Source organism: Xenopus tropicalis, chromosome 1, assembly GCF_000004195.4.
Source record: "Xenopus tropicalis strain Nigerian chromosome 1, UCB_Xtro_10.0, whole genome shotgun sequence".
NCBI lineage: Eukaryota > Metazoa > Chordata > Amphibia > Anura > Pipidae > Xenopus > Xenopus tropicalis.
Window position 1 is genome coordinate 187,329,784 of NC_030677.2, and position 20,004 is coordinate 187,349,787.

At 41.1% G+C, this 20,004-nt stretch overlaps 1 protein-coding gene across 3 annotated transcripts in view; it reads right to left on the bottom strand.

Annotated features, from left to right (window-relative positions):
- Window positions 1–19,318, bottom strand: part of mast4 (microtubule associated serine/threonine kinase family member 4) — a 294,389-nt gene extending 275,071 nt beyond the window's left edge. For 2 of the 3 annotated variants that reach the window (XM_012967214.3, XM_012967220.3), the window contains exon 1: window positions 18,712–19,317. In XM_012967214.3, coding sequence (XP_012822668.2) covers window positions 18,712–18,927 — 216 coding nt within the window. In that variant the 5' untranslated portion in view covers window positions 18,928–19,317. Of the gene's footprint in view, window positions 1–18,711 lie in introns of all 3 variants that reach the window. The other variant, XM_002934204.5, reaches the window with a different exon arrangement.
- Between the last annotated feature and the right edge of the window lie 686 nt (window positions 19,319–20,004).

A 20,004-nucleotide genomic window follows, 5' to 3' on the forward strand; every position in this document is an offset into this window, starting at 1 on the left:
TAGTTAATCTTGTTTTTATTCAACCAAACTTGCCCCCAAGTCAGGAATTCAAAAATAACTCCCTGGTTTGGGGGCACTGAGAGCAACATCCAAGGGGTTGGGGAGCAACATGTTGCCCCCGAGCCACTGGGTGGGGATCACTGCCTTAAGGTAAAAGATTGCGGATATCAAACTCTATAACAAACCCGACAACTTTTACATTAGAGTAAGTCAGGGGGAAAAACCTGTTATACAGGATTCGTTTTTATGTGGTTAAGGAGAACGAGTGGTCAACCCTCTCTCTTACAAACACACATCTAGAAAAGATCATCATGTACCGTGCTTTTAAATACTGGGTTTGTGTATAAATCTGGTAATACTGCCTCAAAGACCAATAAATATGAAAAATGTAGATCGGCAGAGGATAAAGCATTAAAGAGAAATGAGAAATGTAGAACTTAAAAAGTGATTGTTAAAGATTATTAGGAGTGCTTATTAAAAGATTACACTTTAGAAATTAAGTGTTTACAGAAGAGTATTAGGCTGTTAATATAAATAGGGTTACTTACAGTTTGCTAGGTTTTTTAAACATATGAGCAAAGACCATTAATTATCAACATATTTATGTCACATTTACTGTTTTTTTATGGTAACGAGGGCACAACTTTCATCCAGCCCTGTAATCCTTGGCAGCCAATCAACTTTAACTGGGACCAGTTCAGCCTGATTGTTGAAAGCAGGAATCTAATTAGATGTTTATTGCAACAGTACTACATTTTAAATAAACCAATAAAGGCCAAATCAAATGTGCTTCAGTGTGCTTATTACAGGGCATGGGGTGTGCGCACTCAGTGCCAAGTCTATACAAGTAAAGCTTAGATCTCAATGAAGTAAGCCAGGCACGTGTACGCATTCATACAGTATAAGGTTCATGCAGAAGCTCCTTGCCCTGTATTAAAATATAAAAATGTGGTTTTATTTAGGTAATAGAATAACTTTAAGTAAACACAAACTGTCGCTAAAACGAATCATGGTATTATATATTACACAACAGAAAGATATACATGTCTAATTTTTAAGCTTGCGATCGTATGTCCCTAGGTTGGAACAATAGCATTACTATGTATGGGATACAAAAAATTGGAGCGAGGACCACATCAATAAGCCGATACAGTCCCCGATCAGACTAAAAAAAAAAATCAAACCTGCCTGATCGACACCTGGCAGATATCGGTTGGGTAGGGCCATCAGGTGGTCCCCATACACAGGCAGATAAGCTGCTGAATAGGTCTAAAGGACTCAAGTCGGCAGCTGAAATCTGCCCACGTATGGCCACCTTAAGTCTACAGACTCACACACTATTAATAGTATTACCGTTATCCAGATTTTAGGAGGCATGAAGGGATGGGTATTAAAAGTAAAAAGAAAATTTTAGCAACTACTCCCCTGAGTAAGAGGCTTACATTTAAAAGGCAGATAAAAGAGACATAATGAGCTCTTTAAAAAACAATCCTCTCCTTTTCCTAGTTGTTTCTAATGAGGGGTTTCATTATATATGTTGTTAAGCTGCAGTTATTGGATTAATTAATTTCCTTTTCCCACACTATCTCTGAAGAACCAAGAAGGTGGGATCAGAATGATATTAACGGAGGAGGACAAGTAAAATCAATGGTGTGTGCCAAGTCGTTAGGCACTGTCAAGTGATGCTATTTGTTTCTGCTACCCCATGCTGCTGCTCCCCTTTGTGAAAAATGCACCAACCTAAAGTAATATTTGATAAGCCCCACTATACCACATTCTTTCATCCTCCTAGGTGTTCCCTGAACCAAATCTAGAAGTAAGAGTGTGCAGTACAGAGTGAAAAAGCCAACTTTTTTGTTAAAGTTAAGCTTCTCACTCTACTGCACATGCGCAAGCGCGCAAAGACAGAAGAAGGAAAAGGAGACGCTCGCAGGTACCCCGGGCTGGTGCGGTTTTCTCCTAACAGGAGGGGTAAGCGATTAAAGTCACTTGGGGGTCAATAAGCTTTATATGAAAACCACAATCAGTCTATCACTCTCCATACAGAACTATTAAGTCCTTCCAGACCGATACAGAACAATGAGTCAAAGGACTGCTCATTTCACAATAAATGATCAAGATATGCAAGAGCTAGACTTCCACACCCAAACACTGGCTTAGAGACAATAAGCACCCTGAGGCAGAACTGCTCCAGCCAGCACAAATGCCCCGCCGCTCCTCCTCCTCCTCAGGCATTACCCAACCCTTACATGCTACTGCTTCCCTGAACTAACTGGTTGGCAATGTTTCTGCCACAGGCTCCACAGAAATGAATGTTGAGCCAAACCAACTCAGCTGGATTCATCTGTAATTATATTTATGGGTGACGCACCCTGTCCAAGATGGCAGATTTACAATGTTAAAGTAAAAGTTTACACATTGCCAAAATAAAGTTTTCAACAACTTAACTCATGTATACAGCGAGGAACATAAATATTTGAACACCCTGCGATTTTGCAAGTTCTCCCACTTAGAAATCATGGAGGGGTCTGAAATTCACATTGTAGGTGCATTCCCACTGTGAGAGACAGCATTTAAAAAACAAAAAATCAGAAAATCACATTGTATGATTTTTAAAAAATGTATTTCTATTGCACTGTTGCACATAAGTATTTGAACACCTGAGAAAATCAGTGTTAATATTTGGTACAGAAACCTTTGTTTCCAATTACAGAGGTCAAATGTTTCCTGTAGTTCTTGACCAGGTTTGCACACACTGCAACAGGTATTTTGGCCCACTCCTCCACACAGATTTCGGGGCTGTCGCTGAGCAACACTGAGTTTCAGCTCCCTCCAAAGATTTTCTATTGGATTTAGGTCTGGAGACTGGCTAGGCCACTCCAGAACCTTGATATGCCTCTTACGGAGCCACTCCTTGGTTATCCTGGTTGTGTGCTTGAGGTCATTGTCATGTTGGAAGACCCAGCCGCGACCCATCTTCAATGCTCTGACTGAGGGAAGGAGGTTGTTGCTCAAAATCTCACAATACATGGCCCCCATTCATCCTCTCCTTAATACAGTGCAGTCGTCCTGTCCCCTTCGCAGAAAAGCACCCCCAAAGCATGATGTTACCACCCCCATGCTTCACAGTAGGGATGGTGTTCTTGGGATGCAACTCATACTTATTTTTCCCCAAACACGGTGAGTGCAGTTTAGACCAAAAAGTTTTACTTTGGTCTCATCCGACCACATGACTTTCTCCCATGCCTGCTCTGGATCATCCAGATGGTCATTGGCAAACGTCAGACGGGCCTGGACATGTGATGACTTGAGCCGGAGAACATTCCATGCAATGCATGATTTGAAACCATGACGGCGTAGTGTTCTACCGACAGTGACCTTTGAAACTGTGGTCCCAGCTCTCTTCATGTCATTGACCAGCTCCTCCCTTGTAGTTCTGGGCTGATTCCTCACCTTTCTTATCAGTGATAACCCACGTGGTGAGATCTTGCATGGGGCCCCAGTCGTAGGGAGACTGACAGTTGCCTTTAGCCTCTTCCATTTTCTAACAATTGCTCCAACAGTTGATCTATTTTCGCCAAGCTGCTTGGCAATTGCTGTAGCCCTTTCTAGCCTTGTGGAGGTCCAAAATTTTGTCTCTGGTGTCTTTTGACAGCTTTTTGGTCTTGCCCATGGTAGTAGTTGGAGTCTGACTGTGGGGTGGAATGGTGTCTTTAAAGAGCTCAGACAGGTGCTACTAATTTAGATTAATGAGACAGAGTAACAGGTCTTTGTGAGCCAGAATTCTTGCTGATTGCCAGGTGTTCAAATACTTATGTGCAGCAGTGCAAAGTCGTAGGGTGTTCAAATACTTATGTTCCTCACTGTAAATGGATAACAAGTTAACTAGAGCAGGGAGAAGTAGCACAATGTTTATGGTGGTGATTTGAAAATAAGGGTGTGACCGTTCATTTTTAGATTCTCATTTAATGGTGGTTTGGTGGCGTGAAATCAGACTAACATTTTTGGGCTTATTTTGTGAACTCAAGTTCGTTTTTCTAAATCGAGTAAACTTGCATATCGAACGCTCGCTTATTTATTAATGTAGTAAACTTGTACCTTTAAAAAGACTCTAATACCACATTCTCCGGTCATCGGTCGATGGCCGATGAAAAAGGCCTGGCCACCCCTGCCTTAAATCTACTATAAAAAGAAAAAAAAAATCAATAAAACATTCATTAAACCCAATAGGTTTGTTTTGCACCCAATAAAGATTACTTATGTCTTAGCTGGAGTCAAGTACAAGGTACAGTTTTATTACTACAGGGAAAAAGGAAATCATTTTTAAAATTCTGAATTATTTGGTTAAAATGTCTATGGGAGACGGGCATTCCGTAATTCGGAGCTTTCTGGATAACAGGTTTCCGGATAACGGATCCTATACCTGCATGTAAAAAAATATAATAAACACGGCTTTGAGCTATAGTATATATACAACCTGTTCGGGGTTGTTATCAAACTATGCTAAACAGCTGCCAAACACAATTATAGCTCAAGAGAAACGAAATGCAAATTATTCAGGATAGATGGCAGATTTAGGGGTATGTACTAGTTTTTGCCTTAGCACTCATTAATATCTAACCCCAAAAAGGTATCTATCCAGACTCTGCGGACTGATCATGAAATCTCTGTGATACTGACAACTTGTGATATTGGCATAAACTGATTTTATATTCCTCATCTGGCTTTGCCTTGAATTTAAAACGTAAAAGCACAGACCCGCCATGACGTCAGCTACTATTCAATGTAAAGCAGGACACATTGTTACAAACTTACTGAGGCTTCTTCCTTTAGACACAGACTAAGATATCAGGAATCGGACCATGCCCAGCATTTTCATAATTTGCAGGCTGTTATCTGCATAATCAAAACAGGGACCGTGTTTGTATGGAAACGAAAATAGTTATCCCTCATCTACTCAGGTGTTTTCTATACTTTGGTGGATACTGATATTTATACAGTCTAACTGCAGACGTACGGATCAATTATATCCCAGTAAACCACCTTATCCATACATCCTGTTAGAGCATTCCAGCTCCCCAGCTGAAATTTTGCTTGAGTGCATTTCTGCTTTGTTCTAGCATGTATGTGTGCCATTGGTTTGTTTGTGTGCACAATCCTATGATTCCAGGGGGTGGCCCTTAATTCTTAAAAAGGAAAGTTTCTATTTAGTATTACACAATATCATGGTTTATTTGGATGAAGCACGGTGTTACCCATGAGCCTGTCTATGCAATATATTTTTTATAGACACCTAAATTGTTTGGGGGTATAGTTTTCCTTTTAAAACTTAAAATGTCCCCCCAAGACCCCCTGGTTGGCTTACATGATTGCCTCGTAGGTTCCCATTAGTAGTTGCCTAAAGTAGAGAAACATGTATGGTTTTTTTGACACTTATTAACTTGTTTTGTGAACTGCATGCATGAAATGAGAAGGGCAATGGTTTAACAGGGCAGTGGTCATGGTGGATTAGGTGTGAGGGAAGGTTTCTTCCATTGGGGCCCAATTTACTTGTTGGAAGGACCGCTGTGGGTAGGGTCTTGCTAACTTAGTAGCATTTATGTACTGTTCCCAGCTTCAAAAGGCACATGACACAGAATAAAAATGGCGGAGTACTCACAGAAAAAGTGCCCCAGGAGGGCAAGCCCAAGGTATAAAGCAACTAGAATTACTGATGAATTAGCAACTTGGCAAACCCCTGAGATCAAATCCCTCATCCCCCTCCAAATAAAGCAGGGGGCTCAAACTCAATTTACCTGGGGGCCGCAGGAGGCAAAGTCAGGATGAGGCTGGGCCGCATAAGGGATTTCACAAAAAAAAGTCCATGAAGGCTTGCATTATCGGATAATGCAAGGCACGGCGGGCGGGAGCTGCCGATTGTGGAAATGACGTTATGCCATCATAACAGTTATTATGGGAAGACGTTCTATGTGCACAATTAGCTGCTAACTAAGGAGCTAATTGTGCACACAGAACGTCTTCCCATAATAACTGTTATGATGGCATAACGTCATTTCCACAATCAGCAGCCCCCGCCCGCCGTGCCTTGCATTATCCCTTGAATCGCAATAAAAATCGCGATCCATTCATTGCTTTTGCGAAGGCGTTGGTGCGGGCCACAAAATATTGTACCGCGGGCCACGAGTTTGAGACCCCTGAAATAAAGTAACTTAGCTGGCTAAACACACCCTCCTTTTCCAAGCATCAAACCATTCCCAAAATAATGGCAATATAATAAACAGTTTGCACAGACATTACATAACACTCTCCCAGTATATATACCCTCACATCTATATATGCACATGCTGTACATTCTGCTATAAGAGATATTTGTAAATATCATATTTACGCTTAGGGTTTAACAACGACCGAGCGCTGCAAGGGCTTAGCTAGCTACTATTACAGCTGCACATTTATTTATAAAGGACACCAGGACATTACTTATAACTGCACATAATTTACATTTCTAGCTCAGCATGTACCCGACATAATGGCATTCATCATACAGACTGCCTCTAAAAGAAGGGTTTAAATAAATTGTTAGGTTCAACAGTGAGTCCATATTCAAAACTTAGCTGGAAACGTCAATAATCGATCTTAAAGGATTAGACTACCCTAACATTATCCTGCTGGGTTGTGCTTAGCTCAAAGTCTCCCCTGGCACAGTTCTCTGTTCTCTCTCTATGTATGAGCTAAAAGAAACATGGTGTGACCCCTGCTCAAGCTACGGCTATGGGAAAGCATCAGTAGGGCTCAATTATAAACATAGGGCAGTGCACATTTATTATCATATGGTTGTTTTGTGCTGGTTTGCCCTAAACGATTAAATATTGTGTTGCCGTGCCAATCCTTCTTTTCTTTGTGAATCACAGTAAGCAAATTGACATGCAAATTGTACGCAATTATACCATTGATGTTAAAATTGCAGTTTGCACAAAGTGTTGAGCATATATTTTTATGCCACCAATGCCCAACGTAACTGGAACACAGAATATGATCTCTGTGCGTGCATGCATTCACACTTTGCCATTAGTGATCATTTTCTTTTAAATTCCCATATTAAAAAAAAACTCTTAAGGACACTTAACACAGAATTATATTTGTGCACTTAATACTCAATCTGGCCAAGTATTTTTAATATAAACATGCACAGGGATAATTTGTTCCCTGTGCAAAATATTTAGTGCTGTGCTACATTTATAAATGATCCCCAGTGCATTTTTTTTGGCTGAGCACTCCCCAGTGAATATATACTCCTCCCTCTGCTCCTAAAAACCACACCCCCTGCTACCTCTTTGTGTAAGGATTATAGTGCCTATGGCCAGGCAGGAAGGCTGTGGCCAGCCAGACTGAGACAATGACAGTTTAGCCAAGACTACGCAAGTCATTAACACCCTTATAGGCGTTAGGTCGAAACAAACCAAGACGATATTATTTTAACATACACTATTCACACACTATAAAACTTTTAAATATGAATAGAAAGATGCATGTAGCTAAACTGCATATAATAATCTCTCTAAAACTTTATTTACCAGTAGAAAAAAATGACACGAGGGCAACCACTGAAATTAGAAGAAAGGAGGTTCTGTCTAAATACTCTGAAAAGGTTTTTTACAGTAAGAGCTGCAAAGTTGTGGAATTCTCTCCCTGAATCAATCAGTTGTACTGGCAGATACATTAGACAGCTTCAAGAAGGGGTTGGACGGACTGGTCCGACTGCCATCTTGGAGTCAGGAAGGAATTTTTTCCCCTCTGCAGCAAATTAGAGAGGCTTCAGATGGGGTTTTTTGCCTTCCTCTGGATCAACTAGCAGTTAGGCAGGTTATATATAGGCATTAAGGTTCATAAACTTGTGTCTTTTTTTTAACCTAATTTACCATGTTACTATGTATTGTTGATACATTTGTGTGATAACTCCATCACATAACTGTTAAATGCCAAAAACACCATACATGGTATCTTTCGTGTTATTAAATCCATCTTACAAATACAACTTTAGAAGAAAAAAAATATTGAATATTTTTTATATATTATTTTTTATTATATATTATTTAATTTTTGCAAGTGCTCCCACAATGTGTATATAAATGGCCTGTGTTACTGCCTTTCTATATATCATATATTCTGCATCTAAATGATTAATAGTTCCATTGTTAATCCATTACAATTAGTGTGTGACAACACTTTGCAGATCCACATTTTGACACAAGTTGAAAATCATTACATTCCTGCTGGATGTTCCCGGGCCCTTTATTACAGAAGTTATGCTCCAATCCACAGCCTCATTTACATTTTAACCACCTTTCAATCCAGAGGTGTTCTGTAATACAGCCTGCAACATCTTAACCACATTCATCGCCCGGGACTGACAGCAAGCAAAATAAAAGAAGGCTGAACGCATCGGAGCTAGGAGCAAACACAAGTAATAAATTACCCAGAAAAGAAAGCTGTTTTACACATACAGGTTAAACTTAACTATTATCACAAATAAAACTAATAATTAAATTTTCTTTTTAATGCCCCAGAAGATATCAGTTTTCTATTTAATGAAAATGGACAAAATAATTCTACTTTATAATCTGGACATTCTAACTAGTGATGTGCAAATTGGGTTGGGTTGACCCTTCGGTCAAGTGGATTAGCATAGCTACCAACTGTCACGATTTTCGCGGGACAGTCCCTCTTTAGACAACTCAACCCGAAGTCTCGGATTCTTATTGAAAAGTCCTTCATTTCCCTTTGATCTCCTGCACTTAAGCTAAAAAAGATACACATTTAATTAAAAGTAGCTTTTGGCAGAAAGCCCAGAAATCTTAACGTACGTCACCTGCACTTAGATACATTGTTTCTCACTTTTACTTAAATAAGTGGGCTTTTGGCGGAGAGCCCAGAAAGCTAAAAAGCCCCACATGCACTGAGATACAATTGTAACTAATAAGGTCTCTTAGGGCAACTTGCAGCTTTAAGGGCAATTTCACCTTTTTCAGCAAAACAGGACCCAAAAACCCACAGAAATGTGTTCAGACTTTTAACAACCTGCCAAATTTAGCCAAATGGAAGTGGTATTTAGGGAGTGTGGTCATATAAATGGGCATGGTCAAAAAATTTGCAGCGCTGTGCGTGCCATTTATTTTTTTCCCTCTTTCCGTTTTCAAAATGTTGGGAGGTACTGTATGGATTAGGGTTGAAATTTGTGCAACCATTCGGGTTGTGTCCAGGTCAGACTGGGGGAGTAAACTCTTCTGCTTCTGAAGTTTCCCTGTCTTGGGCAGGCATAAAAACACCACTGCCGCCTACTCATTCAATTGCAACAACCACACAGCCCAATCTTCCATCTAGCCAAATCTCTCCCCCTTGAACCAATGACAGAGAATAAAAGTGACTTGAGGATCATACAATATGTAGTAAGGTCATTCAATACTTATTTTTTTTATACATGGGTAAGATTTATATAATACCTTCCATGGCCTTGTATTTTTCACAGCAAAATGAACAATGGGCAAATTACAAAGAAAGTGTCGAGACAAAGCAAAAGTTGTTTCCTGTTATTACAAAAAAAAAAAAAACCCTCCATTAAATCTTGCCTATAGCAGACACTAATCAGCCCTAACAAAGGGTGTGGTGTATTATTATTTTCAACAAAGGTTTTTAGCTACAGCAGAGACATAGCATGTGTTTCCATAATATCATTAATTATCCTTTATTTATCAATCACAATAATACGCTGCACAATACATTTACAAATACTGGAGCAGAGGTACAGGAGGCCTTGCTTGCTAAAAGAAAATGATCATGCTGTTGACTCAATGAAAGGTCTACAGGTGAATTTACAGTAGTCAATCTGCAGTTGTACAATGAAGCCTTTGTTGCTTAATGTATTGTATTGTAGTTAAAGTGATAGGACATTTAAAGGAAGACTTAAGTTCTGGAACTATTAGTGAATGGATCTGCCATACAGGTTTCCATACGCAGCATTCATTCGCCATAGAGATGAGCCCCTTATTTCTAGGTCACTTTTTCCCTTTTAAGGAAAACTATACCACTCAGAATGAATACTTAACTCAGTAAATATTGTCCTTTTACATATTTTACCTTGAGCCACCATTTTGGGTGTGTGTGTTTCTGCAGAGATCAGCTGACAGGAAATAATGCAGCCCTAACTGTAACAGGAAGAAGTGTGGTAAAACACAATAATTTGTCCATTAATTGGCTGATGGGGCCTAACATGTATGTGTGCCTTGGTTTGTTTGTGTGTGTCAAGCTAGTTACTGCAAGCAAGACTTATCAGCGAGTGAGTTGTTGGGGATGTGCTGGAACATGATCCCCAGTCATTGGAGATTTAATGATTGCTAGGCTCCAGCTTCTATGTTGAGCAAAACTATTATGGCACAGCCTATTGCTCAGTTTATACAAACTCAAGTGCTGCCCTTGGGCCATCAATGGATATTGGCAGCTCCACACCAAGTATGAAGGAGTTAGTGCCAGTAAGATTCCATAAATATATTAGGGAACGTTTACTAAACGTTACTAAAGCCAATAAGTTCTGAATGCTTCCCTTCTTTTTCTGTAGAATGCTTCTGTCCAAGATCCCTGAAAGGAATCTCTGTAGTCTTATTCTCCCTTATATAAAAGATGCTACAGGTTCCAATACCACCAAATGCAAGGAGGATTATAAAATGTGAATGGTTTGAAGGGCAATTAGTAGCTAGTGTTTTATTAGTAATATAATTGTGCCCTTAATATTTCAAGTATTTGCTGAAGGATATAGAATAACACAGTGTAGACTGTGTAGACAGAGACTTCACAACCAAAAAGCAGCATTGTTTACAAATAAAGAAAATGTTAATTAATAATATGATTAGCAGCTAGTATCATCCAATCTTGTAGATGAAAATGCCAGTGAAGATACCGATAGGTACTAACCAAAGGAGCTCACACTTACAGCTACAGGGGAACTGCATGGCAGCTACAAGGTGAAGGACAAGAAAAGACAGCAATGAGAGGGAAGTGAGAAGGAATGAGTGTAAATATTAGAAGCCAAAGTTAACACAAGTGCAAAGCACAAGACAGCATCCATTAAATGCTACTTACAAAGGTACTTGTATCTATACACATTCCTAAAATGTACCCCTTTGCTAAAATGCCATTTGCCCCTGCCTTGCTATGCAGAACTTAAAGGACAATGAAAAGTTAATATAAATTAAAAGTAAGTCTAAAGGCATTCTTTTTAAGTACTTACTGCATATCTAAATTCCCAGATCCCTGCTTGCTTCTCTGAGATATGGTGCTGGCAGCCTACAGCAGTGTGAAGACTACAGTGACATCACTGAAATCTCTCTCCCCTTCCTGTAGGTGCCAGCGGCAGCCTTCCTATTCTCTGAGCATGTGTGTAACTTGATCCTGTCTCCTGTTCTGAGCTACACATGCCCACCAGCCAATCAGAAGCGGATCTGGCAGAGGGGAGGGGGGGAGGGAATGAAACACATGTGCAGTATGAAGCAAGGAGGGAAAGGAAGGGAGAATACCTTTTTAGAGATGGCTTCCTGTTCTAGAAAATGTGAAGTAAGTGTGACTGAGTAAATATTTGATTAGGTGAGCCAAAAGTGTGGCGTTTTTACTAAACAATAGGAGGACTAATGGGCAGTATGCTTTTTAAATTTTGACTAGCATTCTCCTTTAAAGTACAGGGAACACGCCTGCCTTGAAGAAGGGTTACCTCCAGGTAACTATGGCCCCGGGAACCACTCCAGCACTTGCGCGATACCCAAGAACTACTCCTAGTCAGTTCTTACCAGTCCGCTTGCCATCCCAGGTCATCCAATAATCCTTGTGTCTTCTCCTCCTTTGACTACACCACTGCTGTAAGAAGTCCCTTTAGTGAAAAAAAAAACTCCCAGTACCACCAATGACTAACCACACCTAACTCCCGAAAAAACATCTGTCGGCAAAAGCATTAAGAGCAATCATGTGCAGTCATGTGTATAGTAGCATCAGCCTTCCTCTTTGTGCTTCTGTGCCTTACACCTCCACACGCCTAATAAACAGCACACTAACACAATTCCAACCAACACTGAAGCCAAAACGTGCACTAGCATGTGGATTATCAATGTAGGTGCTTATGTTCATCTGAATTAGCACATTTCATGCAGGTTAAAGTGTTATTATGCTTGTTTTGGTTTTTAGTGCAGGAAAATTCAAAGGCTCTTGAAACTCTGTAAATCTCCTTTATGCAGGGGAGGCTTGTACTATGCTCCTAAGATCATAATGGGAGAGGCATTATTGGGGATACAGAGAGTGAGATATCAATTGATAGTTCTGCTTAGGTGTAAGAATTTGTGACTGCTTATAAAGCAAATCGTTCAATGTAACTACGTTTGTAAATAAACCTGAGAGAAGTCTTTAAAATGTAAAAGGAAGCGAGCATGTACTGTATTAAAGCCATATATTTAAAGAAAGTAATATTCTAGAGAGGAGAACTACAAGATATATCAGTAAAGGCACTTTAATAATAATGCATAATTTTTTCCTGAAAGTGCCCTGGCTTATGGCTAACTTACGTGGCTCCAATCATAGTTGCAGGGGCACCTAACAATACCTGCAGCTCTTAGATAGAGAGGAATTCATTAGGCCTGCACACTATGGGGCTTTGGGGATTTATTTGTATATATGGGGTGTGCCAGTGATGCATCTTTCTTATAACAATGCAATTCAGTCACAGCTCCTGCATCTGCCAGTTACACAAGACATGAATTTATTTTTCATATATCATTAATTTTACTCTAAAACAATAAGCATTTAGTTATTAATGTCACTCTGCATAGTTATTAATGTCAATTTGCATAGCAAGCATGAGAGTTCTGGTGGTGGGAATAAAGCCACATGGAGTATCAGCCCTCACTCATTTCTCAGAAGTTAACTCAGTTAACTTAAAGTAACTGCAGAGTTCTGCTTGCCATGGGCAGCAGTCAGTAAGAGAATTTGAAGTTTCCAGAAGTGACAAGTCTCAAACTATCAACCAAATTTGAATGTAAATAAGAACCTATTATTTGTCTGCCATTTCTATACTTTCTTTCATAACTGGCTGACAAAAGATCAGACCACAAGTGCAAAAGTGATCCATAACTGTTGAATATCTGGTATAGTAGGGAAGAGATGGTGCCTATAGTAGCAGTGGGGGGATAATAGCCTCTGGGAAGGGACTGGGGCTGTGAGATAGCAGGTATAGTAGGGAGAGATGGTGTCTATAGTAGCAGTGGGGGGATAATAGCCTCTGGAAAGGGACTGGGGCTGTGGGATAGCAGGTATAGTAGGGAGAGATGGTGCCTATAGTAGCAGTGGGGGGATAATAGCCTCTGGGAAGGGACTGTGGCTGTGGGATAGCAGGTATAGTAGGGAGAGATGGTGCCTATAGTAGCAGTGGGGGGGATAATAGCCTCTGGGAAGGGACTGTGGCTGTGGGATAGCAGGTATAGTAGGAAGAGATGGTGCCTATAGTAGCAGTGGGTGGATAATAGCCTCTGGGAAGGGACTGTGGCTGCGGGATAGCAGTTATAGTAGGGAGAGATGGTGCCTATAGTAGCAGTGGGGGGATAATAGCCTCTGGGAATGGACTGGGGCTGTGGGATAGCAGGTATAGTAGGGAGAGGTGGTGCCTATAGTAGCAGTGGGGGATAATAGCCTCTGGGAAGGGACTGGGGCTGTGGGATAGCAGGTATAGTAGGGAGAGATGGTGCCTATAGTAGCAGTGGGTGGATAATAGCCTCTGGGAAGGGACTGGGGCTGTGGGATAGCAGGTATAGTAGGGAGAGATGGTACCTATAGTAGCAGTGGGGGATAATAGTCTCTGGGAAGGGACTGGGGCTGTGGGATAGCAGGTATAGTAGGGAGAGATGGTGCCTTTAGTAGAAGTTGGGATACTAGCCTCTGGGAAAGCACTTGGGCTATAGCACAGCAGGTATAGTAATGTGTGTGTGTTTTTTGATACCTAAAAAAGGCAGCATTAGATAGTGGAAATTTCAAGTTACTGAAAGTTGTCATGAATTTTATAATATACTTTTATTTCAAAATTACACTGTTTACATAGCAAATATTTCACTCTACCATTGAAAATGTTATTCTCGAACAAACAAATGTAGTTTTTAGTTAATATTGGTGTATGCGCTATCTCCTTGCTTTGTGCCCGAGTCTGAGCTTCCAGAAGCAGGCGGCGCTACACATTAGAACTGCTTTCAGGTAACCTATTGTTTCTCCTACTCCCATGTAACTGGAGGAGTCCCAAGCTGGACTTGGATTTCTTACTATTGAGTGCTATTCTGATACCTACTAGGAGCTGCTATCTTGCTCCCTTCATATTGTTCTGCTGATCGGCCTTTGGGAGGGGGGGGTGAAATCACCACAACTTGCAGCGCAGCAGTAAAGTGTGACTGAGCACAGGTCACATGGCTGGGAAATGAAGAATATGGCTATCCCCATGTGAAATTTCTAAATTAAATATAAAAATATTGGTTTGTGATTTCAATGCAGGATTCTGCTGGAAAATCTCTATTAAATGGATGCATGACAGTATTCCTTTAAGTGTAATTTAAAAACACACTGAGTACATGAGATTTGGGACTGGGAATAATTACAGGCACAAACAAGGAAGAGTGACCTGCGACACTCCAGCTTTGGGGGTTGGACTTCTAAAATCTGCAGTTTATAAAGCAGAGTCACATGCCTATAAACAATAACAGAAGCATCTTGGGGATGATAGGAAAATTCCATGAGCTGGGAAATAAATATATATAGGAGTGATAAAAGTGGAAAAACAACTCTAAAAACATGAAATGTTAGATATTTATCTACTGATCCTGCATCTTAGAATGTCACAATAATACAACAGAACATCTAAGTTGTGTATTTAATATCAGATAATCTCTTGCCTGCTTGAGCAAAAGTGTTAAAGGGGATGTTTGCCTATATATATTCTTTTTAATTGTTCTTTATTTTTGCGCTTAATGTTCATATTCTAGAATGCAATTTAAAATGTTAAAATACAGTATGGTAGTTGGGGGAGGTCACTGACCCTGGCAAACAAAAGATTTTTGGGGTGGAGACCAATCCCTTCTGGTGACGCCACAGATGACAGCATGTTCGGCCAATAAACCATGATATAATCTAAACAACAAGGCAAGCATGCAGTTTTATCTATGACTAATACTCATTGCATCACATGAAACAGTAAAACAGATTATATTTATCATCAGAAGTTATAGTTTGTATCAATGAAATACTGATAATAGGCAGCAGTTGTCACTTGGCTCCACTGATCTCCAGCTCAGTGTTGCTGTGAAGGTTAGTAGTGATTCTATGAAGTTTTTAAAGCTCTAGTGCAGAGATTCCCCAACCTATTTTAATTATAAGCCACACTCAGTTGTAAAAGTGTTGGTGAGCCACACAAGCATGAAAAAAGCTCTTCCAAATAAGGGCTGTGATTGGCTATTTGGTAGCCCCATGTGACTGCTGGCCTGAAGGAGGCTCTGCTTGGAGTAAAACTGTCTCTGGGCTTCCAAAACTTGTCTCCAAGCCAGAAATGTAAACATGGCACCTACTTTGAGGCCACTGGGAGCAACATCCAAGGGGTTGGTAAATCACAGGTTGCTCCCGAGTCACTGGTTGGGGATCACTGACCTAGTAGTTTTTCCTCCACTAAGTTGCATTCTCTCTCCTCACTGCCAGCTTGTCCTTTTTTAACCAAGTTAAAGGAGACAATGCTGTAACCCCTCCGGAAGACATTCCTTTCTGAATCCAAGATGGCAACTGGACCAGTCACTGGATCAACTTGTGCTAAGAGTTATCTCCCATAACCCTGAATCCATCCAGCCCCTTCTTGAAGCTATCTAATGTATCTGCCAGTACGACTGATTCAGCAAGAGAATTTCACTTTACAGAACCTCCTTTCTTCTAATCGGAATGGGTGCCTTTGTCTTTGTCGCAAGGGCCTATTGGTAAATAACTTTATATATTTATACATAGTTATCATATCACCCCTTAAACGCATCTTCCCCAGTAAACAACCCTAACTTGGCCAGTCTTTCTTCATAACTGAAACTTTCCATACCCTTTGAGGATTTTTCTTTACCACAGTGAGGATTCTTCTGTCATTAGCAATGGAGGTCTTCCTACCAGTCCCTTTGTGATTACAGAGCCCATCAGTGCATTCTTTCTTCTTAATGATATTCCAGACAGTTGATTTTGGTAATCCTAGGGTTTGACCAATGTCCGCTTCATAAGAGCTTGAGTTTGAGTTGGCACAGCTTTTCTCTTCATGTTGAACAATGGCAACTACAGACTCCAAATGGTAGAAGCAGCCTAGGTACCTTATCCCTGCACTGACAAAGCAATGCAACAGGCCTGAGTGATCACAAACACCTGTGAAGCCAACTGTCCCAAATTATGGTGCCATGAAACGAGGGGGGCACTATGTATAAAAAGTGTTGTCATTTCTACATGGTGAAACTAAAATGTACGCAAATAACTTTAAAATTAAAGTCTGGAACGTGCACTTTAACCACGTCTTAGTTGTTTGTTTTAAAAAATTTACACTGGGGAGCAGTAGGGATTAATCAAAGAAAAATGTGTCTGTGTCCTAAACATTATGGAGGGCACTGTATGTAAAGGGCTCACATGGCAGTTAATGAAGGACACTCTTATCAAGCAATTGTACATATTACAATTATATGTTGCTCGGCTACTCTTCAAACATAACTCCATGAGCAAGCAACATGGCCACTCCTAGTCATGTATATGTAGTCTTTTTCTTGGTAGTCTTTTTGTAGTCTTTTTCTTTGCACACAAATAGACAGTTAACCATAGTATACTGACAATTGGTAGCTGACTCTTCCCCTTGTGTAGGTGGTGGATAGAGGGAACCTATAAGGACTATTCATAGCATGTGGCTGCTGATTACCTGCATTGTGGGCCTAAAAATAAGAACATTTGTATTTTTATTGTTTTGGTGGCTGGGGTCCAACATTGCACTTGCCTCACAGAAGGCTATAAATCACAGGCTGGGCATGTCCCAATAGCAATCATTGTGAGCACACAACTTGAATTCTGCTAGCCATGAAGAGGAAGTTTACTTAAATATTAACTTTTATAATGTTTTATGCATTTTTGCATTTGGCCTATATATTTCAAGCCACCTGCTTTTTCTTTATGATGACAATGCCAAATTCTCAATTTAAAAGCAACCCACCTTATATCAGTCTGTCCTATAGTATTTTCTATTCCAGCAAAAACAATGTCTGGTTACTAGGGTCAGTATCCTTAGCAACCAGATAACTGGTGAAAAACATTTAATCCTACTGTAAACCTATATTCACTTATCATACTAAAACTATACAAGAATTCTGGACACACACTTTCCAAGCTATACATGTTATTGAAAGCCCCCCCCCCAATAATAGTAATAAGCAGGCCTAGAAATAATAACACGTAGCAGCCATAAGAAAGGGATGAACCCTGATACACTCCTGTTATCCAATGGTCTCCCTTATGCATCACCCAACAGTACCAAGCAAATATACGCCTGTTGTGTGGCACAGCATTGGTATAGTGCAAGTGGAATCCAAGATATTAATTGGTGAATATTAATAAGTGAAGTCTTCTTTCACTTGCCCTATTTTACAGGGAAAACATTGCTTCCACTCTCGGGGGAACACAGTTTAAATACATCAGTTCTACATATGTGATATGTCAGCCCCCCTAAGAACTTGCCATCATGCATATAAACATGAGTGTTATGACTGGAGCTCTGAGCTATAATGATATATTTATTTTGCAGCATTTGATATGAAAGGCAGCTGCTTGATGTTGCTAAAAGAGCCCAGGCTGGAAGGGCTGCCACACACACAGGAGAGAGCTGGAATGTGCACAACACTGCTCGCCTCAGCATTCTGCATCCTCATTTAGGATTCCACAACACACAAGGTGGAGATCTCCTTGCATGAAACGAGCAATTAGAGCCAGCGTGCACATTAGAAAGGGAATACTGAATAACTGGGATCAGCAACAGCCCAAAGTAGAGCCCTGCCAGTTGCACTCAGTGGGCGCTGCCAGACACCATAAAGTTTATATAATAGCTCAATGTGTATATCTGCTAACATCTGATCAGCCGCCTTCTCTTTAGCTTTTGCTGAACTACAGATCCCAGAATGCCCTTGGAGTTCAGCAACAGATAGAAGGAAGTTAGACACCAGGCCGCAGTTAGAGATCAAGGGGCCAGATATTATAGCATGGGTGGTGCCAATGCAACTCTCCAGTTGCTGAGTCTGACTACAACTCCCACCATCCTCCTGACATGCTTTATCTGTCAAAGAGATGCTCAGCATTACAGCTCAAAATTACATTTCCCCCAATGAGCCCCTAAGACAGTGGGGGGGCCTAAGGCAAATGTCCCCTCTGCCCTTCCATAAAAGCAGACATAGCTGAGAAAAACACTAACACAGAAGCAAAAGTGCATCCAATATACAATTAGCTCAATTGGCCAAGTGTAAGTAAGACTGATGAGAGCGCATACTTGGTTGCTATGGGTTACTGCACTTGTGCACTTTTGCAGTCACTGAACGAAATGAACCCCAAGAATGTAGCAAGCAGAACAGATGAAAGGACTGCGAGAAGTAATCTCACCTCTTCGTCCTCCTCTGCCCCAGAATGGGCTCGTCCTTCTTGCCCCCTTCTCCTCTCTGCATTCCGCTCCGACTCACAGTCAGTGCTGCTCCCCCCGGACTGCGGCTTCATGTCCCCCTCTGACAAGGTCTGGGAGCCCGATGAGGAAAGTGAAGAGGAAGACGAGCGATCGCTTCCATCCGCTGCCCCTTCGCACTCCAAAACTTTCCTCTCCATTTCCAGCGCCGCGGAACCCCCCTGTCCGTGTGTGAGTCTGACAGCACCTTGACCCCCCCGCAGCAGCAACGTGGTGCCTCCGAACCCCGTTTACTGTCATGGGTTATAAACTTGGTTAGTGCTCTCGGCGGGGGTGTTTGGTCATTAGAAAGGCTCGCCTGGATCTTTTACAAATAACGTTGATGGTGGAAAGTGTCTGCTGAGAAAGTCACACATCACGCCAGGAGAGTGGCGCTTCCTCCAGCATAAGCCTTTAAGATGCGCAAAGCCACCACCTTATTGCCTCGGGAATTGCAACGCTGAACGCCGATTCCTTCCTAAGCGTGCAACAGCAGCTGGACTCTGACAGGCAGGGTGAGCAGCCAATCCGCAGTGAGTGTGGGCGGGGCCTGCCCAAGCACCAAACTGCAGGTAAAGGAGTGTGTCAGTCACAGTGTGCCTGGGAGCTTAAAGGGCCCGTCCGCCCAGAAACAGCCTTCTGCAAAATGCGTTCTAAACAACTTTCCAATATACATGAATTACGTATTTTCAGCAGTTGTAAAGTAATTATCAAGACTATTTACCAAATTGGTAAGTTTAAAGATTTCAAAGAGACTGTTCACTATTGCATTTTTTGTGGTGGTTTTACATGCCCTTTAAACTGGTAGACTATTGGTGACCTGCTGCTAAGGAAATTTCTCAGTAGTTGCTACTAGACTTGGCATGAAGTTAGTTTTTTTAAGGTTTTATTGTTCTTTTGTTTTTTTTGTTGTTGCAATACATAGTAATGTACATAGTAACACAAGTTCATTTAAAGGCAAACTTCCCGTTTAAGCCTCCCATTGAATACTCCATTAACAAAACACATCTCCTAATCTTCATTATTGCAGTATCCATGTTTAAAAGAGAAGAAAAGGCTAAATCACTTGGGGCCAGGGCCGCCATCGGGGGCACATGGGCCCGGAAGATTTTAACTTTTATGGGGGGCCCGGCCGTGCTAAACTTTTCAGAATTCTGAAATAAGCACCTGATTTGAGGCCACTGGGAGCAACATCCAAGGGGTTGGGGAGCAACATGTTGCTCCCAAGCCAGTGAGTG